Source organism: Protopterus annectens, chromosome 9.part0 (genome assembly GCF_019279795.1).
Source record: "Protopterus annectens isolate FY-2018-M chromosome 9.part0, PAN1.0, whole genome shotgun sequence".
Taxonomy (NCBI): Eukaryota; Metazoa; Chordata; order Ceratodontiformes; family Protopteridae; genus Protopterus; species Protopterus annectens.
Window position 1 is genome coordinate 809,127,475 of NC_056743.1, and position 19,136 is coordinate 809,146,610.

The following is a 19,136-nucleotide window of genomic DNA, read 5'->3' on the forward strand; positions in this document are numbered from 1 at the left end:
GTCACTATAGTTTGACAAGGGGCAGTGTATTATCTGGTAATACTAATCTGGAATTTATTACAGTGATCATTATTTTTTTTCACTTTCCTCACAGTCAACATCAGACGTGCATACATGTGGTTGTGTTTTGGGGTAGGGGTAATGAGGCATGTTGTGTTTATACATTTGTCAGCAGCTAGTTGAAATATATTACTGCAGCCATTTGCTCTTTCAGTTTCATCCCAGTCTGATATGAGATGGGGACACAAAAGGCAGTGCTGTTTTTCTGTAGAGGTGCTGTGCATATGTGTGATGGCAACAACCTGAAGTATGATTGTAGCCAGTTGTTCTTTCAGTTTCAAACTAGTCTAACACACAGAAGATGACTATCATTTGTGGAAGGAATAGAGAGGCAGGCTCTATTGTCTTCTATGAATCATGGATCCTTGCAAGCATTTGCCTTTGCAGTTAATTGGGAACTACTGTTTTGTCATCTTTGAACATTAAGTCAGCGACATAACAAAATGAACATATGTGGAAAGACAATATACAGCAGGTTTTGGAAGGTAGATTAAGGAAAGGTATGAGGTTGCGGGAGCTAGATTAAGGAAATGTATGAGGAAGTTTTATTTCACAGAGAGGCTGTCAGTGCCTGATGACCAGGGGTGCATTGTTGGTTTAGATGACAAAATGTTGATTCTCAAAAGAAGTCAAATTAGCAAGTAGGAGTTATATGTGCATAAATATCTGCAGCTATTTTATTCTGAATGTTATTACTTCACTGGTGAACAAACTAAGAACAATGGGAGACTAGACAGAATTCTGGCATGTGTGTGTGTGTGTGTGTGTGTGTGTGTGTGTGTGTGTGTGTGTGTGTGTGTGTGTGTGTGTGTGTGTGTTTGTTTTTTAGCCATTTTGGTACTCCCTGTAGTTGACCATTAGCTGACCCCAGGACTCATCTTTATCTTCCGAGTCTACCAAACCTTATTGTACTTTCCAAGACTATCTCCAACCCCTGCTTGTGGCTGTCTAGGAGAGCAACACAGATGGGGCAATGTCATACTGTTGCTGAAGAGTGTGTTCCCTTTAATTCACTCCCCCAACCATGTTGAAAAGCTGAAGTCTGTCTCAACAATGTGTCTAGGCTTATGAGATATGAAAAGATATTTGTGAAGACTTAGAGAATATAGGTTTGAGTTGATATATATTATAATCTAATTCAGTATTCATGTAAACACTTTGAATGCATTGACTATTATCATGTTCAAGAGGAACCTGGACAAGTGGATGTGGCACTGTAAATTCTTACCGGCGATAGAGCCCACAGCCCTCCTGGACATGGGCAGTCATCACTACATGCAATCTTGGGTATTGACTAGCATTTCTATGCTATTACATTGAGATGAAACAGCTAGGCTTAAAATAACCTTCGGGTCAATAGCCTAGTAATCTAATATGATCCTATAATCCTATGATCAAGAATATTTCCAGAACATCATTATTGCTTGTGTTTCATTAACATTTGTGGTTCACTAGGTATTTCATTTGGGTAATTAGTTCCTTTTTAAATGTGATTTTACATAAAAAAATGGTCTGTCTTAAGAATGTATGTAAATCCCTGGAGGAGTCACATCTTGGGTACTAGGTATAAATGAGATACAATAGGAGGACGAATAGTTACATAATAAAGTAACCCAGACTGCATTTATTTTGTGATGTATGAATAATAATGTCAAATGAAGTTGAGGTATGTGATCTGCACTGCAAAAATGTTACTTTGTTTTGCATTTGTATTGTATATACAGCACTGCCTGGAGTGGCACCTAACAGTTCAATAATAATGCCAAATGAAGTTGTTGTATGCAAGCTGTATTGCAAAAAATGTTTTACTTAGGTTCATAGGTTCATAGGTAGGTACTAAGCTATCTGCCAAAAGGCATTTATAAGCCCAGCCAGAATGTGTTGGCTTTCACCGCCCCCTTAGATTAGTTCCCTGTGCCTCTGTCCAGCAGAGCCACTGAAGTGATCCCTGGGGTAAACTTTCTGTTTCCCATCCACCCGTCAAGGTTTCTCTTGAAGAGTGTTGGTGAGTAGCTCTGCCTAATGTAGATTGGAATCTTGTTCCAAAACATGGGACATCTCTGGGACAAGAATCTATCCCTCCAGCATGTCCTATTTATTGTTTGTGGTGAGGTTTAGATCCCTAGAGCATGTGGCTTGAGGGGATATGGTTTTCTTTAGGTGGAGCATGTCCATCAGTTCTGGGTTGGACATGGCCTTGTATGTCAGGCAGAGATCACCTCTGAGTAGGTGGTATGCAACCGAGTACAGCTGGAGTTCCTTCAGTCGAGCTGCATAGGGCATCTGTTTGAGGCCAGTGATCCTCTTGGTTAGGTACTTCTGTGGTCTTTCCAGCTGTTGCAGGTGTCTTGTAAGGTACATCCTAAATGGGGCATCGTACTCTATGATGGGTCTGATAAGTGATGTGTAGAGGGGCACAATGACCTCTTTTGATCTGGATGCAAACCCTTTTGTGATTAGGTGGGCCACATAGAAGAATTTTCGAACCACTTTGGCAATGTGATTATCAAAGGAGAGATTACTATCTACTTGGGTCTCCAGATCCCTTATTACGTCTTCCGTATTTAGGAGGCTACCACCTATGTGGTAGTTTGTGGGTACTTTGTTTTTTCCAAAGGGGATGACTATTCACTTTTTGGCATTTAGCTTGAGGCCATGATTTTGACACCAGGTATCCATCTCAGTGAGACCCTTTTGGAGGACGTCTGTGTCAGCTGGAGAGTCAATTATAGCCCCTAGTTTGCTGTCATCTGCAAACTTGGTCAGCAATAGTCCTCCTGTGCTTGCCTGTACCTCTGAGAAGTATATGCCGAACAGAAGGGATCCTAGGACTGAGCCCTGGGGAACGCCACTTGTAACTGATTTAGAGTCGGACCTAGCTCCCGCAACTCTCACCATATGGGTTGTGTCCGTGAGGCAGTTGGCAACCCATCTTGTGACATAGGGGTTTATGTTTAGGCTGGTGAGCTTGTCTATAATACCAGAATGGGAAATGGTGTCGAAGGCCTTTGCGATGTCTAGGTAGGCTGTGTGTACCACCTTTCCCTCATCTATAGCCTTGGTAACTGTCTCAAAGAAGTCCACCAGGTTTAGGAGGCATGATCTGCCCTTAACAAAGCTGAACTGGGTAAGGTCCAGTGTTTGGAGGTTCCCAAGGTCTCTTTTAATGAGTTCCATGATGGTGCACTCCATAGCCTTGCAGACCAAGCTAGTCAGGCTTATAGGGATATTTCCCTATATAGGATAGTTCCCTGGGTCTGTTGTGGCTCCACCTTTGTGGAGCGGTATAACTGTTGCTGTGCACCACTCTATGGGTATGTAGCCTGTGGAGAGGTGGAGTTTGAACAGTGTGTTTAGGTAAGGGGTTAGTTTGTCTTTGAGCTTGTGTAGGACACAGCCTGGGACACCGTCCGGTCCCATTGATGCTGTGTTTTTGGCTTTGGAGAGGGCTGTTTTAACCTGTCTGTGATTTCAGGGGCTCTACATTCTTCTGGTATGGTTATGGGCCGTTTTGGGGGTGAGAGGGGGGTGAAGTTTGCACTGAACCTGTCTGCTAGGATGTTGGCGATATCGTTCGGTTCAGTGTATTTTGTGCCATTCTGCACTAACTCCAAGCAGATCTGAGCATTGCCACTTAGATTCTTGACATAGCTAAAGAATGCCTTGTGGTTATCTTTGGAGTCCTTGGCAATGTTTCTTTTGAAGCTAGCCTTGGATGATTTTATGAGGGATCATAGTTTCTTGCTGATACTGATCAGGGACTTCTTCCCTTCTTGGAATTTTACTCTTTTTCTGTACTAGTTTCCTCCTTCTGTTGTATAGCTTGTTTATGGCAGAGGTCCACCAGACTGGTTTCCTTTGCTTGGAGGAGTGAGTCTTAGTTTTGCTTGGGATAGCATGATCCATGCATTCTTGTAGGTGCCCGTAGAATGCATTAGTAAAGGATTTTGCAGCTTGGACAGCGTTAACCTTTAGCATGGGGGCTTTGAAATTTTCCACCTCGGTCTTAGGGTCTTAGGTAATGTGAAGTTTGCTTTTGAAAAGTTTTTCGCGGTGGTTTCCTTGACTGGGGGTGGGGGCAGAATGTGGATATCCAGAGTGATTTGTTTATGGTCAGATCTAGCCAGTGAGGGGTAGACCTCTGGTGTGGAACACTGGTCGCCCATGTTGGTGATGACCAGATCCAATATGTTGTCACCTCTGGTGGGAATGTTGACCAGTTGATCCAGGGCGTTTGAGTTTATAAATTCTAGGAAATGTTGGGCAAGGGAGTTAGTACTTGAATAGTTCTCCCAGTTAATGTTTGGGTAATTGAAATCACCCAATATTAGGGTGTTTGGTAGGACCTTTATGTTTCCCAGTGTTTCCAGAAATGCGGAATGGGGGTCCTGGGACATGGTGGGTGATCTGTAGCAAGCTACAATTGGAATTGCAGTTTTGCCCATTGTTACTTGCACATGGATGATCTCTGAAGCATCATGCTGTGCCACTAACCTGGAGGTGTGGGTATCCTTGATGAATATGGATACGCCCCTACCTTTTGTATTTCGGTCCGGGTTCTGTGGCCGAAATGTATGGTATGAGTTGTAGCCTGGTAGTGCTGGGATGCTTTCTGGAGCCTTAAATCAGGTTTCTGTTACTGTACATATATCGATTTTCTCCATACTGAGGAGTGCCTCGAGTGCGTGCATTTTGAGGTTTAGACTTCTGGCATTGAGTAGCATTACCCTCAGTTTTTTGTTACTTGTGCTATTTACGGCAGTGGGTTTGTCTTTTGAGCCTTGTCTAAAAAAGGCACTTGGCAAGTATTTGAAAGCCTAAGGGTGACAGGTGCAAGCCGTCTCTAGCGAAGCAGCGTGGCTTGTTGAGCATGTCATCCCAAGCAGACAGGCACTGGATCCCCTTTGAATGACACCAGAAACTTAGCCAATCGTTGAAATTGATACTTTTTTCTTTATACCATGGTATCATTCTTGGTGAGGGCAGGATGCTACTCAGTTTTACATTTGCACTGTATACAGCATTACCATGAGTGGCAGACTGTGCATACGTTCCAACTAACAGTTCTGTACATTTTTTTTTAAATTTACCAAAATTTGGGCTATACAACCCTTTTGAATTAAACAGTGTACTTCCTTGATCCTTTCAGGGTTTGCCATTCAGTGTGGCTCAAATCAGACTAAATGTCCTTTAGCAGATAACTGCAATTATTGCCTCTTATCCCTTGTTTTACCCTTGTTCACATTTATTATAAAGATTGGTTGTTTAAATGGCCTTTTATGGTTGAAATGTTCTGAAGTGGTGATTTTGCTATTACTGGTTAGCACATTTTATTTAATTTCATACAGATAGTGCGGTGGTGCAGCGGTTAACATTGTCACCTCTCGGCTGGGGTGCCTTCTGTGCAGAGTCTGCATGTCCTCCCTGCATTTGTGTGGGTTTTCTCCCACGTTACAAAGATATGTGTCTGGAGTGTTTCTTCCTGGGCCTCCACTGAAAACTGGCCTATTCCAAGTCGAACGTTCCCAGTAAACAAATCTTCTTCTTGCTAAATAAAATAAACTTCTTGCTGGATAATGTTCAAAAAATCAAATTTTAAAGCAAACAAACAAATGGTGCTCTACTGAAAATAAATATAATTTAAAACAAGCATGCAGGTGAATACAGTCAAGAATAATTCATAGGTTTGTAGGTATATACTAAGCTACCAACCACCAGTGCCTTTATAAGCCTAGTCGCACAGACCAATCATATTGCATCCCCTTGTAATATGTGGATCTAAACTGAAGGGGTATTCTAGTCATAGCTCTTAACTGTACAGATTTTTGCAGAATGTCCAGATTTTTTGCTTCATATTTTTATATTTCTGATAAAAAATGCAGTTTTCTGACAAACCATTGGCAAATCATTGAGGGTTGAAGTTAAAAAATAATGGCAGACATGTCAGTTTTAGACTTTATACCCTTCAGAAAAGTCATGCTAATACAAAACCTGTTAATCTATCAACTTTCTAAGAGCAATATTTAAAACATGACCCTATTTTTGGGCCTTGGTCCCCCCATTATTTATGGCTTTGTCCAGAATTCTTACTCTAAGGGGTTGAGAGGTATGTTTTTAGTTGGGAGGGTAATGTTAGTTAGGGGGTTGCTAGAAAGTTATATGGGGATATGTTATTTAGTGAATGTTTGCTGTTGGCCTCTGTCTAAAGGAGACGTGGATGCCAGACAGGGGGTGATTTAACAATTTCCCATCCAATGTTAGTTAGGGAACGTTTACAGTCACCCTCTGTCTATAAGAGATATGGGGGCCAGCCCTGGGATGAATTTATGACTTCCCAGGAATTCAAGAGAACATGCACATTTTTGTGCATGGTCCTAAAAAGCATGGTGAGAGGAGGATCCATGGATTGAAAATAGCCTGGGGCCCAAGATGCACTTTATCTGCCACTACCTGAATGGCAATAATAATGCTGCTTTTGGTTTGTGTTGCCAAATACAATGTGGCAAAGCATAGAGGGCAAACTCATTTTAAGGGTCCAGCATTTTCCTTGGTACAAGAGCACCAAATGTCCCAATTTCAGTCTCAGCAATGAAAATAAATCTGTCCGTAGTGGAGTATGCTTGGTTTATTGCTAGACATATACTCAAAAGCTGTAGTAACATTAGCGTACGGTACATGTTGCTGCATTTGGGATATGTACCAAAAAATTGGTTACTCAACTGGTGAATGCAGCTTCTTAGTGTGGAGACTCTTTTCAGGGTCGATCTTGGAACACTCGCTAACTGTGTGACTTGCTCAGTCACAACGTTTTTAAGTACAGTACCAGTATTGACTAATGCTGATGGGACACCTCAATCCCATGTAAAAATAGGAAAAAGGAATTGATGACAACAACTAATGGAATCAGCCCCCACCCCATCGGACTACAGATTAAACGTGAAGCTCAGTTTTAACCCTTCAGGGATTAAAGACCTATTTTATTGGGATTTAGCAATAATAATTTTTCGATGTACCATTCCGATAGGCTTTATCACTTTAACAATAATAAGTATTATAGCGACGGCACACAGAAATCAGAGAGGTCTTAAAACGTTACCTGTGCCTACATCGGCTCAGCAAATTAAAAACTATAAGAAGTTACCGTAATAACTAGGGAGCATAGGCGTGGCACTACCCACTGGGTACACAAGCTGAACTGAGCAGAGTAAACAAACCCCCAAATAAAACAGCAGCAATACAGTAAACTGTGGACACTTGCTCGATTTTCGGGGACTGCTACGTAACATTTCACTTTATAACATCAGGACGATACCTTGTATTGCATTTCAACACAGGAAATTTTAAAAAGAAACAAACAAAAAAACATCAGCAAAGTACGTGTACTTGGAACAATAAGGGCTGTACTGTGCTGAGGAATGTCATTAGGTAAACACTGCATAGTAAAACAGGCCTCCCGCCCTCCCTTCTCTTGCTACTCCTACTCACTGCATGACCAATCAGCGACGTCGAGCCGTTTCAAGGCTCCCCTCAGATACCCTAAAAGTAGAAAAACAAATGTATAATCTGATAAAACCGAACCGTGCCGGCGTACCCACATTCTTTATTTCTGTTTTTGAGTTCATGTCATCGGGGTTGGCTAAACAATGGGGTTGATGTGCGGTTTGTGAAAACAGAGTCAAGTGATCGGGGTTGTTTATCTCTAGTAAGGGGCGCCTTGAAACTGGCTAGGTCCCATTTCCCCTGTTGTTTTTGCTGCTCAGCTCGTGGATTCTCCATGTTGGACTAATTCAGAAGATCCTGGACATAGGGGTCTGGGACTGTTTTACAATTTTTTATGTTCTATTTTTTGATTTTCATGCAACAGAAAAAACAAATTTGCAAAGCTCATTTTTGCAGTAAGACAGCAGCACGACGAGGAGGAAAGAGGACCAGAAAAAAAGCAGCATTGCGCGGAAAAGCAGAAATTAACCAACAGATCAGCTGCTGGGGGTCGGTGTAATTGTTAGATGGAAAGCAGCTCTATCATCACCCAAGTGCAAAAAGACGAGGCGCTTGCACATCCTAAGCCAGGTAGGTACGGAGGACTTGAACTTGCAAACTTTGCTAGAAATATTAGCACAAAATAGGTGCGGTCGTCGTCATTGAACAGCTGCACTTGTGGAACTGTTTTTGTAGTGCGATCGCATTTTTTTTTATTAACTGCGAAGATTGGTGTTGTATGTGGGCATGAAAATTAATTCCCTGTACTGTAAACTGCTATTTTCAGAAAAAAAAGGTTGGAGTGTTTTGTTTGTGTTTATTGTTTGTCCCAAAATTAAAATTTTTTACATCGTTGTAGCCGATCGCTGGTTTCCTTTCCTGTTTGTGATTACAGTATTAAAACCGAGTTTTGAAGTTTCCCCTTTAATGTTTATGTGATCGTTCGTTTGGTCAGGAATGCACAGAGTGTTAATTTTTTAATTCAAGTTTATTGAGCTGATTTTGTGTGGATTTTGACATCTGGCTACCTTAAACATTGCCTTTTAGATTTGTGTTTATGTTTCGGAAGTTTCCAACACTAAGCGGATATTTTTTTCCTTAGACCTAAATTGTTCTTTTAAGTAAATAATGTTTTATGCTTTTCTTTGAAGAGGTTTCATTTTGCCAACCCCAGTGATTCCGCAGTGACTTTGTTGCTGTATGTCGAATAAACAGTCATTGCCCAGTAGCTTCCTTATTTTGAGCAGATTGATGGAAGGTCCCCATTCTGCTAGTAGTGTTTGTTCTTCTTCTTGCCATTTCTGTCATCTGCGGGGGTGTGGGGTAACCTGGTGGGTGTGTTAGACTTTTGTAGGTAAGTTTTGTGTAGCAGTGCTCGTTAGTAGGTTCACTAAGGCAGTTTTTCCTGTGTTGCGTTTTAATAAGGAGGAATTTTAAGAAAACGCAAGCCATTCGGTAAGTCCTCGGTTAGAATAAGAAGCTCATACCCCTGCAGCTTCTGTTCAGAAGAAGAAGAGAAAAAAAGAAAAAAACGGGGCGGGGGGCATAAAGTAAAACAGTTTCACTTAAACTGACACACGGTTAATTAAAAATATTATTTTCCCCGAAATGGTCGATTTCTTTTATTTGGAACTTTGCTGGAGTATTTTCCACACTGATTTCTGTCTCTTTCTCCATCTAATCTTCCTTTAGTGCTTATTCGTTGCTCTTGACAGTTTCATTTGTAGCAGGATATTGTAATGAACATGATTTTTTTTTGCGTTGTAATTAAAGAACATTCTAACATTGTTAAAAGTACAGACTTCCAATGGTGACTGTAATCTTTCCAGTTAGTGTACCCCGCCCATACATACATCGCATTAACTAGCAACCTTTCCTCTTTAAAAAATGTGTACGTGTGTTGTATTGGACTCATTTGGGTTTGTACATGTCGGTTTTCAACACCCCCCCACCAAAAAAAGTTTTTCATTGTTTTTGAACACTTGATTTGCCCCCACTGGTGTTGGGGTGAGAGGTTGACTTAATGGTGTGGAGGCTGAAAGAGAGTTGTAAAATCTTTTGCTGGCCCAAGTGATTGCTGGTGGCAAAATTGTTGTTGTATGGTGTAAGAATGTGCCTTTTCAGTGGTGAGGTTACTCTTAATTTTTCTGTTGTGTTGGAAGTCTGAAAAACATTATGAGATATTGAGTTAATCTTCACGGGGGTTCTTAATGAGGTTGCAGGCAGTGGTAAGGAATCTAAAATGGCAATGTACTACCATTTATAGTTGGACATTTGTGTGAGCTTGACGATAACAGGAAATGTACAAGGTCCTTCAGGGTGTTGTAATGTTTGAGCACAGTCTTGTGATGTTTTTGTTTAGCTTGCAAAATTACTTATTTATTTTTAAAGTTGCTGTGTGTACACAATACTTCAAAGGAATTACATTTAGCAATCTGTAAAGAAGGATTCACAACCTGTTCTTGTATTGTCAGTATAGCATTTTAAGTGTACTGTTACTGAGCATGGGATATGTGTGTGTTTTTATATTGGTAACTGAAGAGCATCTTGGACAGCTGGGAGTCTGTACTTTTAGGTTCACTTTGTAATGTATCCATGCATGTGTATGGATGTGGCCCATGGTTGTAGTTAACATTTTTTCACAAATGTTGTAGGTGATTTAAAAAAAACTACCTGTATTTTTAATGTAAAATTGGTTCCTTGTCTGCATTTTGAGTATTAAGTGTTGAATACTGGTTAGCAAGTAGGATTTTCTTCTTCAAAAACTGGCCTGTGTCACCATTTTGACTTGAACAGACTACATTGCTTTGGGAATTGAGTTAACTTGCTTGGATTAAAAAGAACATGCTTTTCCTGTTTTTATGTTTTGCTGGGAAGACAAGAGTGTAGTTATGGTGCAGAACCAAAGACTGTCTAAGTTGCTATGTAAAGTGTTGGTCAGCGAGACTTGTATTATAAATAATCGTAGAGTATTTTTTGTGGGCTCCGTGCTTCTGTCAACAAAGTATTTACCGGGTAAAAAGAAAGCAGCACTGCAATTTCTCTGAAGTTGATAGGAGAGAATTGATAAGTTTAAAGCAAATGTTGGCAAGTTTCCAGCCCAACTTGACTGTTACGTCTGTCCTATCCTAATAGCCTTCTCTTGACTCCTTTCATTCCTTTTGCTTGATGGGGGTGGGGGTGTGTGTTTTGGCCAAGGAGTAGTGACGGTGTCATGTTTATGTAGGTAGAGGGGGATCCTTAGCTTACTTCCATAGCCATCTCTACCTGTTGTGGTAGTGTAATGTCTGTGGGCCAGGGGGCAGTTCTGAATTGTTGCCAGAGTTTAAACCTATATCGTAAAGGAGCCTGCTACTCTGTCCTGCTGTATTTCCTTTTGTCTCCACTGGAGAGTGCTGCTCCAGAAATATTCGGGAATACCCACACACTAAGGGAGGAGGAAACGACCAAATCCTCACATTTCCCCCTCTTGCAAATCAGCAGTTCAAAATTTCATATTCCGCCTGTACTGTTCAAGTAGCTGTAATATGCAGGACTAACAATGCAATGAGCTGTTCATCACATCAGTGTTGTGCAAACAGCTGTTGAGGAGAAACTGAGCCATACTTAAAAATGACTTTGTCGTTTTTGTCTGTGGGTTTGTGGCTACCCTGTCCAGTCAGTGGAACTTTTTTATTCTGTTTTTAAGGCTCTTCATTTCTGTTTACAATGTGCCATGTTTTTGGGATTGTCACAACTTGTTCACAAACTCACAGCATAGATGCTTTGAAAATTAAAGTAGCATTATTGTTTTATTTTTCCTATAGCTGTGTAAACTAACTGTATCCAGAGAAATACAGGAAGTTCATTTCCACAAAAAAAAAAAAAAAAAAAAAAAAGCTTTGACAGCAATTTAAAAAAAAATAGGTTGTGCAAATGTTCACTTTTGTTTTTTGCCATAAATTAATGAACTTTGCTGTCTTGCGGTTTCAGATTTTTTTTTCATTCACTCCTCTTTGCATATGCATACCATGTGTTTAACCAGACAGACCCAGGCCTTGCTTGGTGTGTATTTGTGTCTCCTGACTAAATATCACGGAATGCAGAGAGATTACTTGCCTGCTTGTGTTAAGGCTCTGTGGGGGAGGCAGAAGTTGCATGAAACAGTAAGTTGTTTTCTTTACACTTGATGGAAAGCTGGATTTGGTTGCATCTGGATTTATTTTTCCACCTGGGTACAGCAGAGTAGTTAAAACATCAAGTAAACCATTGAAGGGTGTTTGGATCAAAAAAGTGAGAAGTGTCCTTTTTGGTTTTTTGATAACACAGTGCCACTTTTAGATTTCTTCAGTGCCACTTTTAGATGTCTTAACTGCTTTTACCGTTTCAAATATGGTGGGGAAGGTTTGCTAATGTATATATTGTTTTAATTAGTTGACCTTCTGATAGGAGTGTTTTCTGGTGGGCTTGAATGTTTTGGGGCTAACAGGGTATCTTGACAAAGTGTTTTTTTGTTACTACTTCTGACAGCCACAACCAAATGTAATTGGTCCATTATGTCTGCCTGTACAGCCCCTTGATCCATTATGTCTGCCCTTACAGCCCCTTGGAAAACAGATTTAGACTTCTTTCTCTTTTTCTTTTACTTTATAATGGAATGTTTGTTTTTCGCTGATGCATGTTGCAATGCATGCACAGTGTTTGACATTTTTGTTGTCTTGTAATAATTTGTTAGCTTTTTTTATGCAAATTTCAAATTGGAAGTGTGGTGCTTGAAGAAAATAGAGATGAGTGCGTAATATTTTTTTGTTTGTTTGCTTGTGGTTCATCCCAGTAGCACTGGATGAGTGTGTGCAAAGAATGTGTTGTCTCCTTGTTGTGGAACAGGGAGACGCTTTATTTTTGTTAGGACACCATGAGTAGCCAGACAGCTTTTCTGATAGATTTTAACTGTCTACAAATTCCACACACACACACACACACACACACTGTATTTTGTAATTCGGCTACCTTGTCTGGTGCTCATTGTTTGCTTATTTATTTTTAGTAGAATATTTTATATTCTTTGGGGGTATTTGGGTGCAGAGAATGTTTGGTTTTAGGCATCTGTTGGGTTAACCAAAACATTAATTGAATTCCACCCAAATCTGGTTTCATGAAACATTTGAGAGGTATAGTTGGGTTCATCTAGTATATAAATAGGAACGTAAGTGATAATACTTTACTTAACAGACAGAAACTTCAAGCCTTACTGAAACTTCGAGCCTTACTGGTTCAGCATTGTCAAAAGCAGTCTGCTAGTGTTTTATCTTAGATTGTACTTACATTTGAGAGAGACTAGGAGACAGCAGTTTAAAAAATTGTGTATATGGTCTTGCTGGTGTTTTATTTTTATAGACCTGTTTTATGGCATACGTTGTTTAGGATTTCCTAGCTTAAAATTTTCAGGTGTAGTCTGAAGCAAATGTGGAACAGCACTGTTCATAATGTAAAATGGGCCATTTGATGTAAGAGGACAGGCGTAGGCAATTTAGTCTATGAAGGGTAGATCTGTATGGTCCTTAGACTTGTGTGTAATCTTATCTGTATGTGCAGTGAGGCCAGGTTTCCGTGTTATTGGCTGCTGTACTTCTGTGTGGGGGGGGGGGGGGGGTGAAGCCTGAGGAAAAGAGGTCACGATATTATGCAGCTGGCTGTTCTTTACACAGAACACTAAAATGCAAATATACAGGACCGGTGTTGTTTACTAAATTAGTGGCCAGAAAGTGTTTCATGTACGTATGTGGAGGGAAAATTCATCTCTGAATTATGACAGTTGTGAGTAGTGTTTTACAGCATGCGTAGGTAAGGCCTTTAAAAAAAGGTTTTATGGGAGAGGTAGAGCACCCCCCCCCCCCTTGATAATACAAACTTATGTATTGCTCAGTGTTCACGTCTTTCATCTTTGTTTATCTTTGCAAAGCTATGTGCATTAGACTTTTTTATTTTACCCCGCCGTTTGTTTCTTTCTAGTTTGATTTCTTATTGTATTCTGTCCTGCTGCCGGACTACCAAACTTCATCTTGGGTCCTTTCCAAAATGAAAGAAACTTCATTTTGGAAAGGACCTTTCAAGAACAGTTCTAGAGGTGATAAAAAGATATCCGTCACGTCACCCCCCTCTTCCAAAAAAAAAAACAAGCACATTATCCAGAAATAAAAATGGTGTATTTCTGTGGGCTTGAACTTTACCCATTTGGTTGTATGGGGTAACACATGGCTTGCCACAGTCTTAGAAGTGGCTAATGAACAATGACACATTATTTAAATTTCAGTTGAGAGTTGACTGTCCGCAAAGCTTGAACATGGAAGCCGTATGGCTGATCAGTGCTTCTGGTCTGTAACGGTCTGTTCTGGGTGAATGCCCTTCACCTTTCTTCTTCAGTGTCAATTTACAAGCACATACATCTGTTAGGATACATATTAAATGCTGGTGGATATTACCCCTCGGACAGCTTTACTGTGTTGTAGAAGCAAGTACTCCAAAGTTTTACATTTTTGTGAATTTTTAATATCCTAGCAAGGTCACAACTGCTTGCAAAATGTTAATGTGAGAAACAAAAGTAGTACAATGGCTGTTAAGTGTGTCAGCTGACTCTGACATTTAAATTGTCTTAATTGCCCATCATACGTACAGAGTGGATTTGTATTAGCCATACAAAGTGTAGGGCATTACTGTAATAAACTAGTTGAAAAGTTTACAAGAAGTCACACACGAAGATGACTGTAGTGAAACGTTTACAAGAAATCACATGCAGAGATGATTGCAGCAAAGGTTGATCTGAAAGTCTTCTTGTTTTGACAAAACATACTCCTTGATTTGCAGTTTTGGGTTTGTAACGTTTTCCATTTTGGAGAAATGGTCATACAGAATGACCTGAAGCTGTTGCACTAGTTTTATGATGAGTAAACTGGGAAGTGAGGCCAAGAAAGTAAGCAGTATAGAGTTAAAAGGGAGTTGTTAGTGTTGCTGAATGTAACCCCCCCCCCATGTCACTGGGGTGTCTGAGATAGCAGATCTATAATGAACTATTTCCCTTTGTGTAAAGGCCACAATGTTATGATGTTTTGTGATTTCTGTAGGAGTTCTATGTGGTGTTGCAGGTAGCTGAATATGAGAGGATTGCTTTGGAACTGTGATGGGCTTGCTCTCACCCTCTGATCGCCATGACACTAGATTAACTTTTGAGAGCATGGGGGGGGGGGCTGTCATTGTAGGGGTTGATTGTTGGTCAGAGTTGCCAGTAAACTGCAGGGAACAAGACAGTTAGTTCCTTGTGTTGCTGTAGGCGAAGCAGCTGTTTGAAGAACAAGTAATGAAGTTAAGGAGAGGGATGTGATGGTGGGGGGGGTCAGTAGTTCATCCCCCACATGCTCCACAACCTTTCAGCTGAAGTGTTTATGTTAAGGAGTACAACAGGAAGGGGGGCTGTTTCTTGTGCCACAGGTGGGGGGCTGTGCTTTAATGCAGGTTGTCTTTTCCTTTGATCAGTTTGTGGAATATGTAAGAGAAAGCCGCACTAATGATGAGTATGTTCAAGTAATTGGGCAATAGAGGGGCTCGTCTGCCTTCACTACAGGTGATGTGTCCACTACAGCTGTCAAACAAGGAGACATAAAGGTAATATGCTAAAGTCATAGTTTCTTCCGTGTGACATAGCTCTCAACTTTCCATCTCCAAAATGAGGAACACTAGCCCTCATAATGTGGAACAAATGGGCAAAATGTGGAACACATATTCATGGCTTACTAAAACTTCAACTAGGAAGGTCATAGAATGGTTAAAATATGCTGGTTTTACTTATAAAGAAGATCTTTTAATGACTTAATATGAATCATTTCTATTTACAATGGATTTAACTTTTTTTAACACTGAATGTGTGATAGAGTCTTTCAATGTGGAACTTTGAGGAACGTGAACTTTTTAAGACCCAAATGAGGTACGTTCCTCGTAATGAGGTACAGAGGTGTGCCGTGTGATACTATGTGAATTCTTGTTCGTTCAGCTTTCTTGTGCTTGTGGAAGTGAAAATGTGGAGTTTGGCACAGAATTGAACATGCTAGTGTTTGGTGTAGAGATGGTGACATGAGACCTGGGTTATTAGAATTGCTGTCTGTATCGTAGTCCTGCTGTTTGGATGATTTGTTTTTAAAGGAGCTTCCAAGTCAATGGACTGACGTGAGGAGGAACAATTCTTTTTTTTTTTCCCTTTCAACTTTATTCAGTTGTTTTTGTTGTATATCACTCCAGACGGTCTTTTTGCCACCACTTTTAGAGAAGAATTACTCTTTAAGAAACTTACAAATATAGATCAGCCAAATAAGGCTGCAGTAGTATCTGGGTGCCCTTTCACTTTTTTCTTTACTTTTTAATTATTTTTGCTTGAGTTACATATTTGTTTTTTGATTTCTTGCAGATTTGCACTGCATATTTTTATATTCCATCTTAGAGTAGATAGGCCTGTATGTAAGTCTTTACATGAGCCTTTTTGATGTAATAATGAGTCATTAGTCCCGTGTGCTGCCTAGACACTTTGTCCATCTCCCATTTATTATTGTATTCCTTTTATATTGGCCTTGTAGTCTGTACTACAGATGAAATCCATCAATCCATCAGAAAGTAGAGCTGTGCTGTACTTGACATATACCCACGTTGTGCATTTTCTTAATTTTAGGTTCATTTTAAATAACAAAACCATGAGTGAGATAAACACGTGTTACCCGGTTATGTCAGTGTTTCACCCTCTCTGTCTTGGGTGTAGTGAATGTATAATCAGGTGGTCAGTTTAACCACTCCGGTGTGTGTGTGATGTTTTTTTCTTATTAATAACAGTAATAATAAATAAATATGTACCTTTAGAACTTATTAGGGGTACCAAGTGGGTAGGTTTGGCCCAGGTGTAAATATATACATATAAAAAGGGGGGATATATAGAAAAGCGGAAATAATATACATGAATTGTGAAGCACTTTGAATGGGATATGAATAGGATATGAAAGAAGCAAAGTACTGTAATGAAAGTACAGTAACAAATTTATAAACGCACCCCAATACAGAGAAAGCCCTTTGTTTGGGCACTGTTTGTTTGAATCTTGTAGCATAGTATTGACATTTTAAAAGAGGCAGGTATCCCCACAAGATAATTGTTCAGCCTTATGCTAAGTGGAGGTTGGGGTCTTACATAGCGTGATCAGGTCAGTATTTTAGGGCTGACTTTACCTTAACATTTGAATTTTACTTGTTCATTAAGGTATGCCTTTAGTTCTTTCCTGAAAGCGGGGATGGAAAGGGTGTCATTAACTTGTTTGTTATTGGACTCCTGCATTTTGGGGTATTTCCTTCTTCAGCAGCTTAAATTCATCTTTGCTTTTAAGGCATTGTACCATTATAGTATTGCAGTCAATGTGGATGTTTCCCGTTAAGTAAAAAATGTAATTAGACAAATGTGTTCAAAGGTTTGTCATGTTTAAAATCGTGTTTGTTCCCGTAGAGACTTTGGAAGCTGTGGACTGAGGTCTGAGGATCAATTGGGGAATCTTTTAAAATCGGAGGCGGGCAGCTTTGAGTGAAAGCAAGGTTAAATGTAAATCAAAAGTAGAGCAGCACAACCAGTAATAATGAAGTGATGTCTGTGGCTGTTGACCACTGTCGTGCTCTCATATGTAGGAGGCAGGTTGTAGCTTCGCTCATTTATAATCCCTGTAATTCAGAGACCTTTGAAAAACTCTGCTATCCTAATTCTATAGCAGTGCTAGAGATCTGATAGCTTCAAGACCTGTGGTTTCCCAAAGCTGAGGGAGAAGGCTTTATGATCTAGAATGAGATTACCACATTTGAAAATCCCACCATTGCACAACATAGTATGGGGATTACATAGGTTGAGTCCTTTTCGTTTTTATTAATGAAATAAATGTGTGGGCTTGGTTCTCTTTTGAGTATAATGGGAAGGAGTAAACTTTCAGTAATGGTTCCAAAATACTGCAATGTAGAGATTTAATTTATTTGTTATTGATAAAAGTCCACTGTGGGTTATTGGACCCTTTATGCAAGATGGGGTATTGTTTATTTGATTTATATTTCCAGAAAACACGTTTCAGTACTTTCGGATATTGTATTTAGCAAGTTAGTAAAGTGCAAAGCATTACAAAGTCCAACATCAGCACAAAACATGTGGATAACCTACAGAGAGAACAAATGGCACGCAGTCTGTGGTGCTGTGCAGTAATTTCTTGACTCTTTTTTTGCTGTTGTCAGTAGCTATTATTCTTAGACTAGTAATGCTCAGGGAGCTTGCTGCATGGAGCATTTGAGATTGCATTGCAGATATTTATTGGCAGGGGTGGGTGACTGCGTGCCAAGCGAAATTACTTGCATTATATGCAGACTTGCTGTGATAATGGCAGGAGCAGCGGTAGCATATGTTAGAAACAGTGATGTAACAGCATGCATGAGTGACAGTATACGTCAGAGACCAGCAAGCTAGTCCACCTGATTCAGTGTACGCCTCTGCTCAAAGTGCAGAAGCACCTCCACAGGAGCAGCATACATCAGCACTGAAGCCAACAGATAGACCAGTGTAGATGTGCGTGGATGTGTCCTAACAAAATGACACACCTGTTTAGTTTGCAGATTAGAACTGCAAACAGATGTAAACGCCGAAGGATAACCAGTGTTGGAAGAGGGAGGCTTCTTTTTCTAGGACAGGGCCAGTGTTCATTTTCAGAACAGAAGTGTAGGTACTGAAGAATGGATCTGGCTGGGCCAAAGAGAGTAGCATAGGTGACAAGAGCAGACAGAATCATTTGAAGAAAGAAACACGGGCAGACAGATGGTGATATACATGCAAAAGGTGGCAGTGATGATGGATTGATGCTTATTGAGGGTGAGCAGTTAGTGCTGGGGTGGGTCGGACATTAAGGAACAGAGGAGACATATAATGAAGGGAACACACTGCACAGGGAATGGGGTTGGCTGCTGACAAGTTCATCTGCCAGGCTGGCACAGACAGCAGCAAACCCAGGGATCATTCCTTTAGGTGCCTGTTACGAGCTGGTTGCTCCTGTGGAGGCCTAATGGGTTGGTCCTGCTGTTAGCATAACTTATAGTCCTGTTGGAATGTACTCCACGGAGCAGTTGCGTCCAGCTGCTGGCATTCTTGGCAGAGACAAGCCTCTGCATCCCAAGCCAGGGTACACCTGGAGACTCCCCCCCCCCCAGGCATGCATGGAGGGCAGCATTGATTCCTCCAGGTTGAATCCAGTAGGGGGACTACTGCTGCCTTTGAGGTAGACCTGGTGGGCAGTGGTCACCCAGCAGTAAGTGTGGTGGCTGATGGAGACTGAGGTGAACTTGGCTTTTCCCTCCAATTCCTCCTCTTTCACAATTGGACCTTTTACAAGGACAGCCCAGTTGGGGAATATTATTACATGGAGATCTAAAAACCTCATTGCAGTTGTGCAGGAAACTGGCACACAATACTTACATCCTGCTACCCAGAGAGGCGCACATGCCCACTGTGGCACGCTGTCATATTAGGCAGCACTCCTCACCAGCTGTAAAACACAGCATATACCATAATT

The 19,136-nt window shown here is 40.6% G+C and overlaps 1 protein-coding gene across 2 annotated transcripts in view; it reads left to right on the forward strand.

Moving 5' to 3' along the window:
- The first annotated feature begins 7,635 nt into the window (after positions 1-7,635).
- CTDSP2 (CTD small phosphatase 2) overlaps positions 7,636-19,136 on the forward strand; it is a 267,042-nt gene continuing 255,541 nt past the window's right edge. The window contains exon 1 of one of the 2 annotated variants that reach the window (XR_006366269.1): positions 7,636-8,130. Coding sequence is in view for 1 of the 2 variants with exons in the window: in XM_044083461.1 (XP_043939396.1) it covers positions 8,067-8,130 (64 nt within the window). In the remaining variant the exon portion in view is untranslated. The remainder of the gene's footprint in view (positions 8,131-19,136) is intronic. The other variant, XM_044083461.1, reaches the window with a different exon arrangement.